At 42.2% G+C, this 22499-nt stretch overlaps 1 protein-coding gene across 1 annotated transcript in view; it reads right to left on the bottom strand.

Moving 5' to 3' along the window:
* The window catches only part of tgfbr3 (transforming growth factor, beta receptor III), a 56031-nt gene that overhangs the window by 32277 nt on the left and 1255 nt on the right, over positions 1–22499 (bottom strand). Inside the window, exon 2 of the mRNA XM_070832071.1 lies at positions 8143–8330. Within this exon, the coding sequence (XP_070688172.1) occupies positions 8143–8330 (188 nt within the window). The remainder of the gene's footprint in view (positions 1–8142; positions 8331–22499) is intronic.

Raw genomic sequence — 22499 nt, 5'->3', positions numbered from 1 at the left:
TCCCTGGTGCTGCGTCCTTCACTGGACCCTGCGGAGAGGGTCTGCCGGGGACGGGAGGCCACGCCTGATTGATTAACGGGAGGCTGGCACAGGGATTTGGGGGTCCGGTGTCCATTACAGTTACGGGGCGCTTTTGCCAGCAGCCACGGATGGAGACCTATCATGTTGCTGAAATTACACTCCACACAAGGGACGACAGCTGTAGCAGGATAAGCAGGGCCCGTCACAGAGCATACCATTAGTAGTAGTAGCATGTGTAAACAATGAAAAGGTTTTAAAAAAAACAACACAGAGTCAGCTTGAAGCTCTAGATCAGCTTCGACAACAAATACAGCGTCAGCTGAAACGAAAACCCGAATGATGAATCATACACAAGCCTTTATTGTATAACAAAGCCACATGGTTAGATTTAAACCCCACTGATGTCTGTGGCACTGTAATTGTAATGGGTGAATTGTTTGTCCTGTCTTAGCATGTGGTTGCAATTTCATGACCTTTCAAGCCAACTAAATCACAGTAAGTTTCAAGTGTGCTTCATAAACACTGTGCAGCAGCATTGTAATGCGATACTTTGAAAGACAAACATTGACACCCGCAGTCAGAGCTCAGTATCAGTGCGGCTCAGAGCTCTCGCAGTTTCCTTTATTGACAGAGCCAATTAAGTGCCTGATGATCCCTGCTGATTCAGAGAAAACCCCAAACATCCTTTAATTAGCCATAAAGTAAAACTAATCTGGGAACACACTCTCCCTCCCAGGAAATAACAATCAACTTGAGAAAGAAAGAAAGCACATTATATTCACTGACATGAAACAGAGACATGGCGAGCAGCGTCTGAATAACGTGCATGTTTTAATAGGATCAGTATGAGTTAAAATAGATTACAACAAACACTGGAACACTAAGAACTGAAACGTTGTGGCTCCAAGAGGAGAAAGGCGCACTGCCTGGGACCAATCACACTGTGTTATCTGATGTGTGTGTATGTGCGTGTGTCTTGTCTGTCTGGATCTTGGTTCTTTCTGGATCACTGAGGGTGTACAGAGGGAAAGGGGGCCAGGGCAAAGGAGCACAGTGATGGAGGGGAGGCACAGCAAATCCTGTTGACCGCTCTTATCAGTGCCACCCACATATTTGAGTGCGATGGGGATGCTACCTGGAGCCTTTCCCCTCGACTGTGATGCTAATCAGTCTGCACTCAGCTCAACGCCATACTGCAAGAAGCCTGAACAGCCTGAAAAGACGTCAAACTGAGACGGGACCTCTGGATAGCAATCTTTGAGTGATATGGCAGAACAGCAGGGCTGCAGAAAATCACACGGCATCTAGACGGGGGAGGGCGGGGGTCAGGTGGAGATTACACTCTGATTAGAGTCGAGCTGAAATTATAATCCACTTTGCAAAACAATCAGTTTATACTGCAGGAGTTTATACCTTGGAGTTTGTTTTGACTTGTGTGCCCCCGACATTAGTGTTCTCGAGGGGGAGAGGACTTTTGGTTCCGACTGAAGATAAGAATTTCATCGATTATCTCTGTGTGGGCAAGAAAAATAAGAGTTTGTAGTCTCACTTTATATAGAGGCAGTTAATCAACTGCTAAAAGTTAATTTGTGATTCTAGCACGTTCCTCCGTCACCTCGAATGTTAACAGTAAAAGAAAAGTACAGAATGAGGTCACAGGACTACATGATGCTGCGAGTTTTGTCAGTCTGGTCATTTGCGTCACCACAGCTGGAACCGTGAAACCAGCGCTGAACAATTGAACAGTGTTGAACTTGCCACAGTATCATTATAGCTTAGATTTCATTTAATAAAAAGTGAGAATTCAAATTCTACTTAGACTTTATGTGGATACAGTCTTAAAATCCATTTGCTGTGAGTTTATTATCATCAAATGTTAGAGAAAAATCAGACCTAGTGATCAAGACCTGTATAACATTTGATAACAGTGTGAGGCCATACAAAAGCCCCAAAGCATGTTTAAATAAAAACACTGCTGGCTGTGAGTGTGCAGTATGTCGTGTGTGTGAGCTCAACTCATATCTGACACTGAGCTCTCACCAGCTGTTTGTGCCTGGTGAGCTCCTCCAGCAAGTCACTCACACAGTCAAAGATATCTGCGGATTCCAGCTGATAAAACAATCATCTGCTCTGCCTCACCCCCAATTCAGAGCCAGTGGCTGTGTTTGATGTTTGCCTTTGGTAAGCTGATTAGAGAAAGATGGCCGATTTGAGATACCACCGGCCCCTTTTGTTTATTTTCTACCCTATCACCCGACTGTATGCCCAGACAGGCCTCCCTTTTTCTTTAGTTGCTTATTTTTTCTCTACAGTTTGCAGTCACTAGGGAGCTAAGCGTCTACCATAGTGCCAAGCTCTGCAGCGATGCACATGTGGTGGTGGCTTGTTAGCCGGGTCCAAAAAAGCCACTATAGCGTGTGTCAGAGGGAACATGTGGAAAAATGTTCAAACTTGATACCTACATCGTAGAACCAGAGCAGGGGGAACAGAAAAGCACACTTCAGGATGAGGTCACTGTTTTGGTAGAGCTTAAGTGGCAAAACACCAACACTGTCAGGTCAATAGTCAACCGACGAAAAGATATTTTGCCTCCAAATCCCAAGGGGTTTGGAGCTTGGCTGAAATTTGAGCGGCAGGTCTACTCTGCAGCACAGCTCACTCTGACTGTAACTCTCATTTGTTCTTTTGCTCTAGAAGATTAGATCCTTGTTATACAATCTAATAGAACTTTGTGAAAATGTGAAAATTATTATTCCATTATTTAAGGAACTCACTACCCGCAGACACACATTCTGTGACTTGCCAGCCCAGAGCAGTCACTTTATTAGTCCTATTCCAGGATACTGCCTCAGCCTGGGCTGTCTTCTCTATAGACCCACATAGGTTTAAGAGAGAAAAGGGGCTTCTGTTACTTTGATCACGACCACTGGAGCTGAAGAAATCATCACTTTTTATTTCAGACAAATGTGAATAACACTTGAGGAGCAAAAAAAACTTATTGTCCAGATGAGCCAGTTTGAGAAATGGTCATTTTATGAAAATGGAGAGTTGTGAATCGATGAAACAAACAGTCCACTGTCTGAAAGGAGCTTTGAGTAAAAATCCAGAGTATGATAAAAAGAAAAATTGTTAGTTTGAAATCACAAACTGGCGAAGCAAAGCCAGCCTACAAATCTCCCTCACTGTGGTCTGGCAGTGCTCAGTGGGCATTGTCAGGTCGGGCAGATGTCATTTGAAGATATGCAAAAGAAAATGAATAGCAATGATCTCATTTGTTTAAATATCAAAAAGACATATTATTAAACAACAAAAGAAATGTCTTTCTTTTGATTTACCCACTGAAATCAGTTTCTAACGAGACTACAGCCAGGCTAGTAGTTGTATGAGGTGATTTGAGCCACACACTGGTACTAATTCCTATGGTACATGCTCACAATGACATTGTTAACATGCTATTGTTAAGCCAGAATACTGCTTAGTGTAGCACGTTAGCATGCAGACATTTGCTAATTAGCACAAAATGTGGTACAGCTGAGACTGATGGGAAAGTCGTTACTTTATCGAGTGCTTGATCATAAATCAATATATTGGAGAAACGGAATGTTTAACCTGATAATGGCCCTAGTTGAAAAGTAAATGGATCACCAAAACTGTATCAATTCATCCTGATGGGGACATGAATGTGTGTAGGAAAATTTCACGACAATTCATTCAACATTTCTTTAAAGACCTCCTGAGGGTGCCAGAACAAAAGTCATTGGACCACCGAAGTCATTAGGGTACATCAGCAGGGAACCATGAATGTCTGTGCAACATTTCATGACAATCCATCCAATACTTTTTGAGATCAAGTATAATTGGCGTGATCATACCACAGTAAGATTTGACTGAACGCATCAAGGATATTATAATTTCCACCCGACACTACTTGTTGTCCTACTGCCATGTTTCAGTGCTGCATCAATAAAGGCATAATACTTGCTCACTGGTGGACATTATGGACAGTAACAGGGCAATCAAACGCTGCACCTGGGCACCAAAGTTCAGAAGCTCTATTTGATTTCAGTCATTTTATGTCTACGCAGAAAAAACTATCTTGCAATACCAGACTAAACCAACTCCAGAATTCTTATCTTCTATACATACAAGAGCCCGACAGCTCTTGTGATTCATTGCTATAAATCAGCAGCACCTGTATTAAATGCAAGTGGTTCTAAAGATATTGCTTTTGCTAGGGATGCATCTAGAACTGTAAGATCAAATTTGACCTCATCATAACTTGTGCCATTTTAACGTCAGTCATACAGCATTAAACCTCTTTTAATAAACTGCTATACTTTCACATCAGCAGATTTGAACACATGGCTTGTACATCACCAGAATACTATTCAAAATATTATTATGGATATTTCTAGCTTTGGGCTACTTGAATGAATGATTACCATATTTTCTCCTTCTGGTGTGTTATTCTACGGTGACTGCACGGCCTGTAGATGTGAGGATATCCCAGACGAAGCACTATGCACAGTCACTACTGAGGTGTTCTGTTGCACTTAATAACTCAGCTTTGCTGTGGAGATTGGCCAGGTGCCAAAGTGTGTATTCTGAGTCAGGTCCAGCTGTGCATTTCTTTCTGTGGGTAACACTTCATACCCCTTAGTTAATACCCATACAGGATGGGTTCACTGGTGCAGGCAGGAAACAATTCATTGCTCTCACGTCTTTACTGAAAATATGGACAAACTGCAAGCTGCGACTTTCACATATGGATGTGAAAGCGAGGGTGTCAGAAGCAGGCCTCACACATCGCAGCTGCAGGATGTGTGTCTGCTCGTGTGTGTGTTTAATGCTGTCTGAAATTGACCATGTGATCCGCTTCGTCCACATTAGTCCATACACACCATGTGCAACGGCAGATTTGTTCCCCTACCTGGTCAAGGCTTGTCTTTGCAGACACTTAGTGAGGAGTCACTGGGGCACATCATGTTCTCCAGCGGCCCCTCAGCCCACACTGCCAGTGTAGCACAGCAAAGATCAGCCACAGGCACCTCTTGTACTGCCATCATACAAAAACGTCCAAATCTGTTCTGCGGCCCAGACACCACTTCCTCCCCCATCAGTGGAGGTGAAGAGGAGAACTTAAAGAAAATCTACATAATCACAGACTGACCAGCCACCTCTCTGACTGTGAAAATAAGCAAAGGATAAATATGCCAAAGCAAACAAGGGAAAAGACCCATTACTGAGAGTGAAATCAATTTGCCAGCTTCCACATCTTCATCACAACTAAAATGGCTTAAAAAGGCTAAAATTAAAGGAATAGTTCAACATTTTGGAAAATACCCTTTTTGCTTTCTTGCCAAGATTTAAATATCAAGGTCCATAACAGCCACTCTGGTGTATGCACGCTAAATATCAAGCTATCCACGTAAACCACAGCATTTTACATGAAACATCTGTGTTAATTAGTGAGCTTTAGGGGCTCGTACTGTCGGTGCTTTTACCTTGGGACAGAGCCAGGGTGGCTGTTTCCCCCTATTTCAAGTCTTTCTGCTAAACAGACGAGAGAGCACTGAATTACTAATCTTCTCATCGAACTCTCGACAAAAAGCGAATTAAGGCTATTTAAACATCTTTGGTCTAAAACAATCTTCCAGTAGAGGCCATCTTTTCTCTGTCTGTCGGTTAGCTCAACATATCTGAATGCGCACTGGCAATAAATCCAGCTGTACACACACAGTCATATTTTAGCAACAATGTGAGTCATTGGCACAAACTGAGAATACAGTTGGACAGAGGAGGAATGGAGTGGTTTCAGGAGTTTATGTGGGTGTTTTATTGGTAAGGAGTCATGAAACTGGGGTGGTGCTGGAATCCACAGCAACTGTTGTCAGTCCAAACTGACTACAGCTATTCTCCTACAGCAAAGAGCAAGCCACAGACTTTTCAGAGCCACCTTTCAAGCCTACAGGTGTTACTGCTTCGTATTTAAATTTCATTTGCAGTGGACTAATCCTTTAAGAGAAGTAGTTGTCACGTTTCATGTTTTGGAAAAGTTTGTAAAAGAAACCTTCCACTTGGTGACATAAACCAACTTAAATTGCTTTCAATTTGCTTCATAAATGAGGAATCGGTTTCATGCCTTAGACTTGTGTTGGTCAAGCATGAAGAATCAAGAGCAATGTGGTCCATTTTCACTGCCTTTTAGGCAAGAGCGTCCTTGCCCAAGTGTGTCCAAGGATGCGAAGCATTTTAAAATCATTTTCAAGTTGTGATTCCTTTTTTCCACTGGATTATCGCCGCCTCCTGTCATGAAAGATCAGGGCCAGATTGTGTCAATGAGATCCCAGTCTGACGCACGACGTGTCCTCCAAAACAGCCTTTTTGAAGGCTAAGCACTTAGGAAGAGGCTGCCTGTGTCCGTATAGGCCAATCTGTGCCCATGACGCAGGTGGAAATGCAATCAAGGACCAGAAGGGGAGTGAGCAGAGTGTCCAGTCCAAGTGTCCTTTAGGGGATCTTGCAGAATGAGCTTCCGTAGGGCCGCCTAATCTCACCCAGAGCCGGAGTGACCTTCTGCAACCAAGGCTGTAGGCAGGGGAACAGACAGCTGGATTTTTTTGCCTCCTCCACAAAAGTCCTCACTTGACCATGGAGGTGATGGGTTACCAACAGCTGGATGAATTAACGTGAAGAGATGGATTTCACAGACTCTCAAACTAAAGGTTGTGCTGTGAGTGATCATTCACAGATAATCTATATCTCTGCTTTAAATCTATCCTTCTGTGTAAAAGTTTAAAAACAGAAAAGATCATTTATGTCAAAAATTCTTAACGCATGGACTTTGCCTTACACTAAATAATGTGTCCCATGAAAGGGCACTCTGGCCAAATAAAATCCAACTCAGTTTACTTTGTGTGTATGTTCTCTGTGTCTAATCATAATCCACCTTGACACAAGTGTATCTGTACACACAACAATACCCTCTAACTAATTTCAGTATTTACCTGCTGATGCAGCATATTCACACTCACTTTGTTTCTGTTTATTTGGCCGTGGCAATGTTTAAGCCTACATCAGCAGCAAAATTGCAATGGCAAGTCTATACATGCTGTTTTTTACACTGCTGTGACCGAGGGGGATGGGAACTTGGGACAGTTTCAAATCCAGATGCAGAGTTTTCAAAAGCCGTGAGCACCATGATTCATGATTTAACTATGGCTAACTTTGAAGAGTCCTGCCGTGACGCATGCTGTGTAACACCTGAGGACTGGGAGTGGTTTTTGAACCACTGCAACACTATCAGGAGACAGAGACGTACGGAGATGTACAGACAGTTTAAATGAGTGCACTAAAGAGATCAGCTCCAAACAAATGAGTTATTGGAAATATCCATGCACAGCCATTTAAATGACGAACTAACCACTGTCTTGTTTTTCTCGCCCTGGAAAGTCCTTTAAGTCTGTATTCCACTTTACCTTGTGGAACCACAAGGCAGAGTGGACGTAAATGACAATGACATCTAAAAATGACACCCAACAGATATTTATAATGTGTTAAAGCTCTGTCAAACCACCATTTGTAAATTTGTGAAATTTCTCAGCAAAACCAATTCATTTAATAATAATAATTAAAACAATAATCCCTGTCAACGAGCTTCTTGTGCCGCCTGTTTTGCCAGGACATGTGGATGAACTTCCCTGTGTCACTCTTATGTGACGAGACCTTTTCTCTCTAGTTCTGGTCAAGAAGCTTCCTCTTAACAAAAGGGACAAGGATTGGCAGCCTTTATGAGAGTCACAGCAGAATATTGAGCGCAGCAGATCTTGCACCCTTTATCAGGCTGAACAATAAAGTCACCAGAAGATGAGCTAACATAGATCATCTCTCACTGGACTATATTGTTAATGTTAAAAGGACAGTGCACAACTGCTTGCCTGTACATCGTTTGTACGATTATTTATTACATTAGAATATTTAGAGAGGTTTAGAGCATTGTTGAATGCTTCTCTATGTGCTATCTTAGGCCACAGTCTGATCTTGGCTGTTTTTATTGGAGAGTTAATTATGGTGGTAGAAAATACAACTCAAGTTTGGCTCCTTTTACTGACGATGACTCACTTCTGTTGGGGTGTTGTCTGGGCTCTCTGGAGCATGTCCTCTCAGGTTGATGATGTGGACCTCCTGAGGGAGGCTGGTGGTGCCCTTGCTTGCACAGCCTGACAGGGCGGTGAAGCTCTTCAACATGGCCTGCACCGGGTGACCCATCCCCACCGGCAGCAGCTCACATGGGCTGCGAAACAATGGCCCTGCAGTATGGAAAATAATATAGCGTATGAATCATATGCCACAGCATGTGCAAGGATCTCTGAGTTTGATGAGGTGTCTGTTTTTCCTGTAGAGCAAATCCTTATTCTAAAGAGCAATCACTGACTAGCTATAGGCTGAGTAATATGTGAGACATATAATCAACACACAGTGTTCCAATTACAATTCTCTTCAGGCAATGTCAACCATTTTCATTTTCCTTGAATGGTCAAATTTGACCTCCTGTAACCACTTAGGAGAACTAGAATTTACCAGACTTTCTAAAAATAATAGGGTAGAGTCATTTATTTTGACTGAATCAGAGGATGTTAGCTCTTTAAAGGGGGGGGGGGGGACTCTACCAGTTTGACACATCAACACACACATGTTTACAGGTGTTGGGCATATTGCTGCATGTGGGAAATTTATATAAAGTCTTCTGCGGTTGCAGAGGTGTGGGAAGTCTGATTAGTGTCCTCGAGCGATGTCAGTTGAGTCAGCATCATTGGGGCTGACAAAGTCTGAAGATGAAAAAAATCTAGGAGGGTGGAGTTAGAAGGAGGAGAGCTTACTGAACTGCTACTGCTACTAACCAGCTTGTACTAGCAGAACACACCATCAACCCAATCTCTGACTGGGCAGTTGAGCTGTATTGTGGGTAACGTAGGTGCTCGATTTTGAGATTGTGCTTTTTGCCCTGACATCATAGAAGAGCAACGGTAATTTGACGCAGCGCTCTTTTAAGAGAAGAAAAGATAAAGAACAATGTCTGTCAATATGATAAATACAACTTGTTTTCAGAAATTGTATTGACAATGAGAAAATAAACAGGGTAAACTAAAAAAGCTTTTATGGGCCATGAAAATCTTTATTGCCGTTAGTGACGTTACCAGAAAAAAGGAACAAAGACTGACACTTATTCTTTTACCCTCTAGGAGATGCTCTCATATCAGTCACCGACATCACAGCAGACACGACTACTACAAACAGTGGCTGAACCCGGTCAATCAAATAAAGCACTCCACGGGGTGTCAGGACACCGAAGCTCAGTCCGCTGGGTTTCTATCAGTGTTTTGTCTGCTGCACAGTCAGCTGTAATGAACAGTTCAGTGATGTGTGAACGTCTGGACTACTCGACTTTAAGACAGATTCACTCATGCTTACGGGATTGCACTTATCATCCACGTTTGCTCTTGCATCATGTGGAACTTCCCTTTCATCAGCCACAAGCTTTCAGGTGGTTACAAGCTTCACCACAGCCTGAGATCTTCTTCACGTATACAAGAACACACCCATCTCACATGAAGTAAGGGTGGCATAAAAGCACAGTGCCAAGGTTTGAGAGAGTACCAAACAGCCCTTTTCCATTAGAGAGTCATGTATCCTATGAGAACGTCTGTGGCCAGGTTTTTTTCCCGGGGTCAGACCATGTGTTTTACCCCACAGCCTTGTGCCAGCCAAGGCCCGCTCACATTTCAAACACATCACGCTAAACATGCAAAGCTTGCCAATAGTAATCAGATGGAACATTTGGAAGTAATTAAAGTCTAACTGAAAGACAGTTAGATAACAATGTTAAATTCTCCCCAACTGACTGACAAAAACATGGTGCCTCAGCAGCGGGGTACAGCGAGGGGGGAAACGTTCTTTTGCTTAGAACACATAGCTATTGTTTGCTCTTTCCGTGCTGTCCAATAAGCCTGATGTTAGATCATCATAAAGTCGGAGACCATGTATGGCATAGCTCCCCTCTCCTTGTTGTGAGAAAAACACAGGCTTTATTGTTACCATATTTGTCTCTGAGATAAATCCTAAGCCCTTGAAAGACGTCTCAACCTGGACTTGTGCTGTCTCTTGCTGCTTGTGAATCCACTCCGAGCCCAGAGAGATTACCTTTGAAACTCTTATTGGAAGCATACATGTATTAAAAAAATATATACATATGCGATAAAATGACAAGGCTTAATGGTAAAAACCTGTGGTGCATCAGTATCTCAACCCCCGCCTCCCCCCCCTTCCTCCCAAAGGACCGAAGCCTATTCCGTCTCTAACCACGTCGTCAAGCCTCCCTCCCACAAACGTGTCTGAGGGCACTCCAACTCACTTTTTCCCCTCACACATGGAGAATAACAAACAACTGCCAGACAAACAATGAAAAACATAGTTCTTTCTGGGAGACTGCCAAAAGATTACAATACATGAGGGGCAATGATGTGATTTTTTTAAATAGCAGAAAATGAAACAGACAAGGGGGGCGTGGAGGAAAAAAAAAAGTAGGGCATTTAAACTTTCGTGGCATCGTATTTGTGGAGTCTCAGAAATGTAATATCAGTCAGTCTGTCTGTTCAATACTTGGCTCCAAAGAACGAAATCTCAACAAACATCAGCTGGGTTTCTGTGAACATATCCATAGACATGCATTGTCCCCAGAGGATGATTCCTATTAATGCTGGTGACCTCCCTGACCTTTCATTTGCACCAAAGTGGTTAAAATTTTAGTCTATTGGCAAATTATCTTTTTAGTTCTGGTTTGGTCTTGGAAATACATTCATTAGCTAGTTGCTAACTTTGTCAGTCATTCGGTGCTAGACAGGTAGCGTACAGTGTGTTTACCAGAGCTTACACCTTGACAAAACAGCTGCCTGTTGCATCTGGTAACTCCTCTAATGACAGCCATGACAATGAATCAAAGCAGTTAAGTTGCAGGCACCAAAACCAAAACAATGAGCTTACTATGTAGTAGGAACTACGTAGTAGTTTCCCTGTGATAATCTATAGTAAGTCTATGTGCCTATAAAAGTACCACTAAACCTTTAAAATAAATCTTTAAAAAGATTTATAACAGCAGACAAAGGGCTTCAACACTCATTCAATTGTTCTATTTGAAAGTAACTGAGTCCCAATCCCATCACATGTGCTTTTACCATCAGCCTACAACCTCCATGAACAGTTTTGTGTCTTCTGTCACCTTGTCTGTCTGCCTTTCTCCCCCGCTTCTGTCTCCCCCCCCCAGCCATCTTTCTGTTTCCTCAGTCATCGGTGGAGTACTGAGTATGTCCTGTCCAGCTCCTACTAGTGCCTTTGAGCTGGCCAGGCCAAACGCCCACAGCAGAGGAATGAGAGAAGCTGTTGTTCAATCTGTCTGAAAAACAAGTCCAGCCTGGACACAGCCTGCAAACTATACTATATACAAACACCAGCTTAACCCAACAGATGCAGCTAATGGTAACCACAACAGTAATCGCTATCATCTATGAGACGTCGTCAGAGAGATGAGAGGAGTTACTGTGTAAAAGACGACTGGCAGAGAGTAAAGTTGTTAAAGTAGTGGAATAAAGTGGTGAGATGTTTCATTTCCCCAAGAATCTGGTTAAATGTGATGCACGATATCTGAGATACTGCACAAAGAAGAACGATCCTATGTTTTCATTGTATTGTACACCAATCTCAATCCACTCAACCACAGCATACTGACCCCGTAGAATAAGTCCAGTAAAAGGCAGGAGAGCTCCATCTACCCCTTTCTTCACTTTCTCCTTCACAGAACTGGGGCCTAGTTCTCATCGGACTCTCCAGCTCAGGCTAAATCAGCAACAGACGAGGCTTTAGGACCAAAAAGCTAACATGGACAAGATCCTGATCCTGCCCAACAGACTCAACATCAACATCTCATCGTCGCCCCAATCCCACCCGTCTGTCCAGCTGTGAGGTCAAGTCACATTCACAACTCATGTAACTGAAACTATGATTTGAATGTTTAAGTAAGATTTTTACTATTTAAAAATTTGAAAGCAGGATCTGAGTTTTTTGTTGTATTTTATATTGGACATTTTTTACAGATATTGAGGGATCCTTGGAGCAAATACACATCAGATCAGAAATGAATCAGACCTGATTTTGACAATAGGATCCATGAAAAGATGCTTGTTATCGGCTGCTATCCAGAATCCAGCATATCAGCTTGGCACATCTGTACATAATCAAACTGAAATGTTAAGCATTAATTTTGCTCTTGTAAATACAAAGTGAGGATTGTCCTCATTGGAGTCAGCTGACAGGCAGCACTTAACAAATTCCCCCGAAAAATGAGGCTTTAGAAGACACAGGCTTTAGAACTGGCAACTACAGCAAATGTCACAAGTGTAAAAAACACATTCAGCGGTGTAAGAAAATGAAGAAGTTAGAGGGAGTTAACTAGGTGGAAAACATGACAGATTGATTCAGATTATGTATACTTATCACCACTTTCAGCCTCTTTGACTGTAGGTGGGCACAGTCACAGAAAATTACACGACTTCAGCTGAAGTTTTAGCTGCTCAACAATACTCAGTGTCTGGTAAACAAGCAGTTAGTGTAGTTGAAACATTTGAAATAGTTGATATACTAAAGGAAACTGAAGTTTCAGTTTAGGTGGAAGCCCTGAATAAAAGCAGAGTAGCAGTTAGCAGTTGAGTTAAAGGTGCTGAAAAGAGCTGAAGACTCAATTGAAATTCAAGCACTAGCAAGAGTTGAAAGTGTAAGTGAGAAAGTGAGCTGGAAGTGTAATCACTGACATCAGATGAACTCTTCGGGACAGCGAGGAAGGGGGTTGAATTGAAGAGTAAGATTAAATCAGTTGAAATAAAGGTAGGTAGACGAAGGTAGTGGAAATCTCAGCAGCAGTTGGAGCACTGGAAACCATCCAAATGTGCACACAGCAGGCAGGTGAAGTGTAACATCTGAAACTCATATTCACAGAACTTCAAATTTAAAGTTACTGTGCAGTACTTATTGTTTTTAGTGTTTTAGAAAACAGGTGCCCTTTATTTCAATATGCATCAGTTATTAGCTTTAACGGTGGTCCATTCCTGTGCAGTTCGTGACCAGGGTCCCCCGCAGCGTCACTCATTCCACACAAGAAGTAAAAGACAAGAATGTGAGAAACTCGCAATTGTGTGATTGATGTGAACCTTTAAACTACGTTTCTTTCTCCAAACCACCTCCAGTTATTGCTACAGTTACGCCTTTTTGGGGGATTAGTACTAAATATACACAGGCTGATTCTAACGACAACATCGGATATGGCATTACAAGACCATGTGCAAGTGGAATTTATTTTCTGTAAAAAGATATTAATTATACTCTTTTATTATTCTACATTGCCTAAAATGCATTTAGGCTTGATTGTCGTAGTGTTCGAGGTAAGACAGGAAGTGGACACAGTAAATCCACATTAAGGAAGGAGAGACTGTATAAATACTCACTTTTAATATATTTAAACAGTGTGAGGTCCAGGCAGTGATGACGCTAGATACTTTTCACATTCTCTGGCAGGCTCCCATTGGACTACAACCTCTTTCATGATTTAAGTACTAATATCTCTTTCGGATATGTTGTAATTTAGACTATTATAACATGATAAAATGAGGATGATTGAAAGTCCTGCAGGCTACTTACTTTTCAAAGTGTATCCACATCGTATTTCAAGGGCAGAAACCAATCACTAGGTAAACTGACATAATGCAGGCTGCTTGCTCTCTTGCAGTTTTAGAAAATGATTTGTCTGAAACAGTTATTTTCAAGTAACACAAACCCACCACAAACGCAATTGCAAAAACATCAGTGGAGTTTGAAGGATTACGAGAACTTGGGGAATCTGAACCTGGAGACAGAATAGATGTAATGCTGTAATAATTAGCAATGCTCCAAAGATCATGTAGTGAATGCTTCATTCTAATGTAGGTTGATGTCATATTATCACCATTATTACATCAAGTACTAGATATCTGTAATTACTCCACCAGAGTAATGGATGGAACAGATTTTTTTTTTTTCACTAAGAGGATGACAAAAAAAAAAGAATAACTAAAGAATGCATGCACTGTGCCAGTATCAGATACTAAAAATAACGGCAGAATTAGGGTTGCAACTGTTTCATTGAATTCAGGAAAATATGTATTGCCTTTTCATGAGGCCCAAAATGTTGTTCTGCTCGAGCAAGAGTCGAAATTGAGTTTACTATGAGACAGAAAGAGAATGAAAAAGTCTGGGCAGTATTTATTAACTGATTATTAAAAAAGTTCCTGGTCTTTATTCCTTTGACTGAACGCTTAATTAACTGTTTAAGGTCTAGACAAACTGGTCCATCTTTTATACTCATCATCAAAGCTTCTGTCACTTTCAAAGTTATGATGGAACTACAAGTTCAAGAATACTTAATTAATTAAGGGACTACAAAAAGTAGGACCCTCCATGCTGGGTGCATTGATCAATCCAGTCCTATCTCACCACAGATAAATGCCTCTGTTTCCAAAGAAAGCACTTTGTTGCCTTCCGCACAGCGGCACCGAGCCAAGATTTGGGTACAGGAAGTGATGTCAGTCTGTGTGCCAGTTAGGGACAAATCTGATATTCCCACAAAGCCATTTCCGAAGATAAACAAACAGAACCTTCCCCATGTGTGTGTATACACATCCTCACATGCCCAGTTCCCAGTATCCTTCAGCAGGCAGGCTAATTGTGTTTCTCCAGAGAAAGTCAAAGCAGTGAAGATTACCTCACACATGCCAACACGTGTTTCACAAAACAATACCATCATTCCCTACATGAAAAGACAATGGAGCAGAAGAAGACAACCATGACACTTAATGCATTTTAAATACATTTTTCCAATAACGTAAAGACAGAATAAAGCCAATTCAATTACAATAAATACAAAGTAACACAAAGGGGCTTCTTTATTTCAATATATCTCCTCCCTACCTAAGATATCCCAGTTCCCATATGAACAACGGGATTAAATGAATCCTCTGGTCTCTTTCTTTTTTACTGCAGGGCATGATTCCCATGGACCATGAACCACACAAACCAGTTTAGGGAACGTAATATTCTGCCCGCTTTTGTTTTCCTAAGGGGCTTTGGACTACAGAATCACTAGCTCTGCAGTGTTGACATTAGCGCAGCCCACTCACCCCTGAACCTTCAGCCACTACTACAGGAAGTGAGTAAAGCCTTTCATAAGGGTAGTGTAAGTTCACTTCATTGGTCTGACTATGAAAAGGATTTATCTCTGGACTGTAAAATTGAAGGCATAAGAGGAGGAAGCTGGAATGGGATGAAGGGAGGAGGGCAGGGGTGAGCCTGAACTCTATTAGGGAAGTCGTAAACTCCCTCATCAAAGTGTGAAATCTGAAGTCAGATATCCTGCAAACTTGTCGGTAACTTAATATAACCACACACAACACTCTTTATGGGCAGATTCATCCACCATAATCTCGTCTGCTGGCATATAATTACAAAAACAGTTAAAAGACAGGAGTTTCAACGGATTGTATTTTATTTATGTGGGTGATGTGGAGCGAGTATGGATATACAGGCAAAGCTTTTGTTGGTTCTTAAGTATATGAACAGATGTTCAGACAATAAATGGCATCCCTGTGGATGTAAAAACAGCAACAGAGAAGACACGGACTACAAGAAAAACAAAGTGCCAGTAAAAATGCATTCCTCTCATATGCAGCACATAGGTTAGGGAGAGGGCACAATAAAGGTGCATGCACTTTCCTGCATTTCTGTACACTAGTGCTGGGCGGGAATGTTTGGACTGTGTCCGTTCAGTGCAGGCCGGCTGCTTGGCCCTCTGAAGTGCTGTTTGCAGTGTTCTTGAGAACCGCTCATCCGATCGACTACACACTAGACACTGCACTCCCATGGGTCCTCAGCAATACTTCAGCAAAGTGTTGTGTGATCGCATGAATTGTTCTCGAGATAAGCCAAGGACAGACGTACAGAGACTCCTTCCTTGATGGCTAGATGTATAACAGTCTAGTAAAGAAATAATTACAAAGTTGGTTATCGTAGCTTCCATCATGGCGGTAGTATGACAAAAACAAGAATAAGCGACCACAGCCATGCTAGAAGCTCTGTCAGGCTGTATGTAATCACCATGGTGCTTTGAGCTAAAGGCCATATGTACCATATCTTAGTTTAGTGTGTTAGGATACTAACATTTGCTAATTAGCACTAAAGTACAGCAGAGGTTGATGGGAAGGCATTAGGGAAGTTCTGGAATCACCAGAGTGATTACTGATCATCCTGAGGTGGACAGTGACGTCTGTGACGTCAATAGTTGTTGAGTCAAAACCACAAATGTCAACCTCATAGTCTTATTATTAGCATACTATGATTATTATTAATAAGTGTCATCATATTTAGTTTGGTTACTAGAAACTTGATACTTTATGTTAAAATAAATATAATAAATAAATAAATAAATAATAAAACATGTTTACTAAAAAGAGCACTGTCATTTACTGCCATTTTTCATTCATGTTCAGTTTGATCAGATCAGGGGATTTTTTACCCAGAAATCAGCTTGAGGGGTTTGCAGTATACTAAGGCCACCCCAACAACCTCTACTAAATTATATATATACTATATTGCCTGAGGTCAAAAAAGGGCTGTGGGGATGCAATAAACATGTTGATCACCTCAGAGCTGATCACATCTGGAGCTGGTCAGTTGTGTGTTTGTGTGAGAAGAGGAGCATACTTTCTGCTAGTGTACTGCGATACAGGTAATTTAGAGGATCGGTTTGTAAAGGACAGCGTTGGTTATCATTCATCAGCCCTGACAGACAAAGTGGGCACCTGTTGGTAAACCATCACCATCAGCTGACAAAAAAATACTTGACCAATTACGAGAAGCATACGAAGCAACAGGCAAGCAGAGGAGAGGGAAGTGGGTACATTTCTCTCGACCTCTAAATGCAGACGTAAATCTGAGGGCTTTGAAGAGATGGATGACAGGGCTAATTCTCAGAGGAACACAGGAGCCACTGTGTAAAGTGAGACAGCTGGGAGAGACCGAGCATATGTGCATATGACTAAAGACTTTACTGGCTGTGCTGTACCACTGTATGTCTTTACTGATGGGTGCTGACATGTGCTGTCTGGACCTATAATGTCAAGGAACAAAGAAAGTTGTCAGCGCAGTCACGAAACAAGAACTGGCTGTTAGTGTATCCAAAAGGTAGTCCAAAGCACCCAAAACTGGTCCAGTGTCAGTTAACTAAACCAATACGTTTAAGAGTATAAACAAAACACTCCGGATGTGGTTAGTTATTCGAGTGTAAAACATGAAATGTATGTGTACTGGCATCATTATGGAGTGTTGGCGTGGGAACGTTTCAACCAGATCTGACTTTGTTGCAATACCATGAGTGGACTGCGTCAGCTATCACTTTGCAGTACTTAGCAGCATTAAAAGTGCCCGAACAGGGGTGTCTTTTCTGGTTAAACGTGGCAGTGGAGAGAAATGTCTGTCCTGCTGCTCCAAGGACGTCTCACTCATCAATCACAGATGCCTACAAAAGCCATGTTCTCTGACAGCAGCTTGGCGGGGGTTTGGGAGCAGCCACTTTGTCTACATTCACAAAGATTCGGACCCAGTAGGGGAGGCAGGGAGGTGTGCCCGAGGGACACTTGTATTGTCCTACTTGATATGAGCCTCATTTCATTTCTGTTGGATCATGTGCCTTGTCAGAAAATCCTCAACATACAGCATTTAATATCAATACCTCAGACAGAGAGGTCAGCTGAAAGCTTGAAGGATGCTTGCTGAAATGCTTTCTATTTGTGATAAACGAGCAGAATGCAGAATGAACATGTTTTCATGTTCAAATCACATTTTGAAAGTTTATTACGCCACTTTTCATCCACATCATGTCTCAACTGGATGATCTGGACAACAATGATATTGATTTTGGGTATCAAGAAGAGACTTATTCAGCCATGTGTTCTACTACAAAAGGAACAAACTCAGGAAAAAGCAACAGATAAGTCTTCCCTCTGTGATTTGTGAGGGGCACTCAATAATAGCAAGCACTTTGAGGGGATTGGTGTTGTTTTATTTTTGACATCGATCAAATACCAGCCCAAAAAGATGTCTTTGATCTGGAGATATTTCACGAAAGTACCATCACTCAGATGTGATAATAGGGGCCTTTGAGAAGCAGCAGGTTGCCATCAACAGAAAGCAAAGAGTGAAACAGTGCTGGGCCTTTGTGCCAGAGTGTGAGCCTGGTCCGAGGGAGCCAGGGAGGTGAGAAAGGGCAAGGCAGACAGCGTTTTCACACCAGCTGGAGGGGACTACATTCCTCCAGGGTTCTTCATCTTCAGGAAAGGGAGGGCAAAAAAGAGGAATGACTTGTCAGATGCCATGCTGCCTCATGTATTAACACACACAAAGGACACTGGGAGGGCCTCTTAACTGGAGAGCTAACAAACGGAAAGTGTGATGAATAACTGGCTTGTTAGAACAGTCGGCAGACAATGAAAAAGTTACAAATAGAAATTCAGCAGATAATATAAATGACGTTTAGGGAACACTACAAACTTTCACTTGCTACCGAGGTATCACTCATATAACTGATTTTATTGTTGTTTTGTTGTGCAGATGTCTAAAATAATGAGATAAGCAGGCTATATTCCATAACTTTTTAAAGGGTATACCACTGCAGCTGCTCATTATATTAGTCCTATAACAGTCTAGACCCGCACTACTAAATCTTAGGTATCACACTTAGTTAACTTAGATATCTGAAATCAAAGTTTGAAAAACAAGTGGAAAACGAGAGCATTTCCAAGTGCGTGTGTGTTTGTGATCTAACCAAAATATCTGTTATTTAGGGCAAAGTAAAGGGCCTTCTGTCAGTTTCTGGACAGACACTCCAGTTTTCCTAAGGACTCTTCCAAAATTGGGACATGGTCTTTCAGCAGGACTCATCTGGTGGAAACGCAGTGGGGAAGGTGAGGCCCCAGGAGGGGCTGGTCTGATGACAGACACCACCTGGTAGCTTTCAGCTAGAATCCCATATTAGGGCTTTTTTTTTTTTTTTTTGCAAATTAAGAGTCACACACTCAGTAGATGGCACCATTGAAAAGTGATTAGGCAGCTTAAGTTCTATAAACTTACTGGTTACTTACTAAACTTACTGGTTATGGTGAAAAATAAAAACCACACCTCAACCAAAAGGACGAGGTAGAACAACAGTATTTACTTTGTGCTGCTTCCTTAGAATAATCTAAATAGAGGGGGTCCAGTGTTTTACAATTACTCTCTCTTTCTTCAATGAAGTCACTCTCTCACTTTACTCTCTCCAGCTCCAGTGGCTTTTTTTCATAGTGCTGTGAAACACAATGGAAAACGCACGGTCACCCCAGCTGTCTCTCATTACTGGCTTTGACCAAAATTATTTACACGCCTGCTTACTGGAACTATGGAGAGAGGGAGAGAGAGAGAGAGAGAGAGAGAGAGAAGGGGGGGTGGTTTACTCCTTCACATTTGCGTAAGCATAGAGATATGATGGACCTGGACGAGGATATGAAGCTGTCTGTGAAGACCATTCATGTGCTCTTTCTTGTGTGAGTGACAGAGAGAGTAAGGCAGAGTAAGAGAGACTTAATCAAAGTCAATAATCCACAATCTAATTTATGCAGCACTGGTAATTAAACTGGGTAATACCGGTGTGATCCTTATTTAATAAGCAAAAGACATAAACAGACCGGGCCAGAAACAGACAGGCTGCCTCCTCCTTGATGGCACTGCTAAGATAAAGGCCTCACCATGGGGGAGAGCAGACCTGTAATTAGACACACACGGGACTCCCGTTGCTATGTAAACATCCCAACCACTCTGCCTAGCAGCACACTGCCTCTGTGCTGCGCTGTTCCAGCTCCTCGCATGAATCACAGGGCAACATCTGGTTTAGCATGCTGGAAGGGACTTTGTCGGTTTGGCACGCTCTACGTGTGTGGAGTGTGTCGATTTGGACCAGGCGACCCACGCCTGCGCCTGCCTCTCTCCTCCCCCTGGCTATCCCACCTCTCAGGTTACAGTGGTTGCACAATGCATTTTGGCAGTCCCCCTCTTGCTGGCCCTCAGAAAGTATTGTGGATATAACGAACCTTTTGCTCAACTGGGGGGAAAAAAAAATTACAACCACTTTTGGCATCGCAGCTACTCTTGTCTGCCAAGAGTATACAAAAATGCACACTGAGAGAAAGTTGTTTACTTTACTGTAAAACCCTACAGTTAAAAATCCATAAGTTGAACATACGAACTGTGAATAAGAACACAATTCAATTCCTTGTTCCTGTTATTGTTTTTAACAATCTGACTGTGGTTCCACAGTGAATAGCTGAGGACAGATAAGCATTAATAGCTCCATCATTCATCAAGCTGCCTCATAAGTAAAATCAGGAAAAAGCTACAAAAAGGAGGAGAAAGTACTTCAGCAATCCATAACGTCGTGTGTTTTTCAGTGAGCCACCAGCCCAGCGTTGTGCCTCCAGTATTACCAGCATCCTGCTGGAGCTGTTTCTGGCAAGTGCCCTAAATTAATATCTGGCGGGGTTCCTCCGAGAATCAACGAAACCTAAACGCAGCCCAAATGTACATGATATAGCCTTCACAAAATAACTGCTTTGGCAAGCTGAGAAGAGGCAACCACAAAATGGTAGTGGGGATAAAGAGAAAAAAGTTATAAACAGCAAAAAATAGAGTGAAGCAGCAGAGCAGAGACTTGAAATATGGACGTCAAGGTGCTCTCAGTCTGACTTTTAAGAGTTATGGGAGGCCCAGATCCTGGATTGCATTACGCTGAGAGAAGACTCATTGCAGACTAATCTAAACATTACGTAAGAGCTCTCCTGACAAGTTTAGAGGGCAGATGTGACTGTTTACACAGATGCTGTGAGATGATAGGAAGAGACAGAAAGGGAGAGAGAGAGAGGTGAAAGATAAGCTGAAGTGGCGGAGTGCTGAAAAAAAAAAGATTGATTCGCTTATCGTTGACAGTGAAAACTGGGCCAAATGGAGATGGAGGAGTGTCTTATAATCTTGAAAAAGAACCCAAAATATATTTACTGAACTGCATTCCACCTGTTCAGAAAGCAGCAGTTTGGATAACTTGGTTCTGTCCATAAATCGCAGAGGACGCTCGCTGCCAGGGCACTTTGGAGGAAAGGGCATTTGGTTGTCTCACTGTAAATATCTGTCCCCTGTGACACAGTACAACAATGCATTGTGCAGTATGAGGAAGAGTTTAGAGGAAAACTTCATACGTGACTTCATTGTGTTGGAGATCCTGGCATTGTGGGAGAAATGATGTTTGCTCTACCCGCAGCACATACTGACTACCCTGCTATTGTTTCAGTAAAAGTCACCTCTCTGGGGTGCACTTCAAACCTCCAGAGAACTTTTGAAATAATAACCTACGGTGGCAAATGGACCGTAGAAGGCATGAAAAATGCAAACCGCAGTGTTTTGGAGCATTAGCTATGTAGCTAACCCTCCTACTGGGCAATTATTCCTGCGCTACCACGAAAAAACAACATGGGATGTTGCAGATTAGAGCTGGAGCGACTTCAGGTCCAAAGCTGTACATTATGAAACCAGCCTCTGTAAATAGGACATCTCACAATCTGAAAAATAGCAAAGAGGTATGTACACTGGGCTCTCAGCGTGGTTCGTGCCAGATTGTTGCCAACTTGACAGATTTTTCATCAAACTGTGGGGCTCAGTGTCAGGCTAAGGTCAGTAAATTGAATATTTTGCCCACGTTACCAGGCAACGCAAACTGCTGCTGAAACTTGGAGCCAATAAGAGCATTAGAGCAATGACAGTTCCTCTAATTACATCTAGCGGCCCACTCCGTAACAACATGAAACTCCACCCACTTCTAGCCAGTCAAGACCACAACCCAACTTCTCCTTAGAAAACAGAATATCAACATTCATTTCAGCAAAAAGGAATCATGTTGGGAAAATAACTCTGAATGATCATTTTCAATTAGACTGTCATGTAATATTTGTTTTCCTGAGGAAGAGAAGCTGCCTGGGACAAATCTGAAACGTGATTGGTGAATTGTGGAGCCACCCACTTTGTACATCATTGGCAGATTCAATGATGCAACACAATTCATTACCGTGCCGCACACACAATTATGTTAAAGCAATAAGCTGTGACATATTTGCATTGGTTTTTGCCACGCTAGCGGCAGGGCTCTACAGCAGCGTGTCCATCAGTCAGTCCACCACTCTCCATGAACTGATGTAGTGATACATCATCTGGTGCCACAAACATTTTTGGTTCAGAGTGGAATGTATCCAAAACTATGAGACTGCCATGAA

Source organism: Pempheris klunzingeri, chromosome 6, assembly GCF_042242105.1.
Source record: "Pempheris klunzingeri isolate RE-2024b chromosome 6, fPemKlu1.hap1, whole genome shotgun sequence".
In the NCBI taxonomy this organism is placed as follows: domain Eukaryota; kingdom Metazoa; phylum Chordata; class Actinopteri; order Acropomatiformes; family Pempheridae; genus Pempheris; species Pempheris klunzingeri.
Note: the sequence above shows the minus strand (reverse complement) of the source record. Positions and strands in the feature narration are given on the sequence as shown.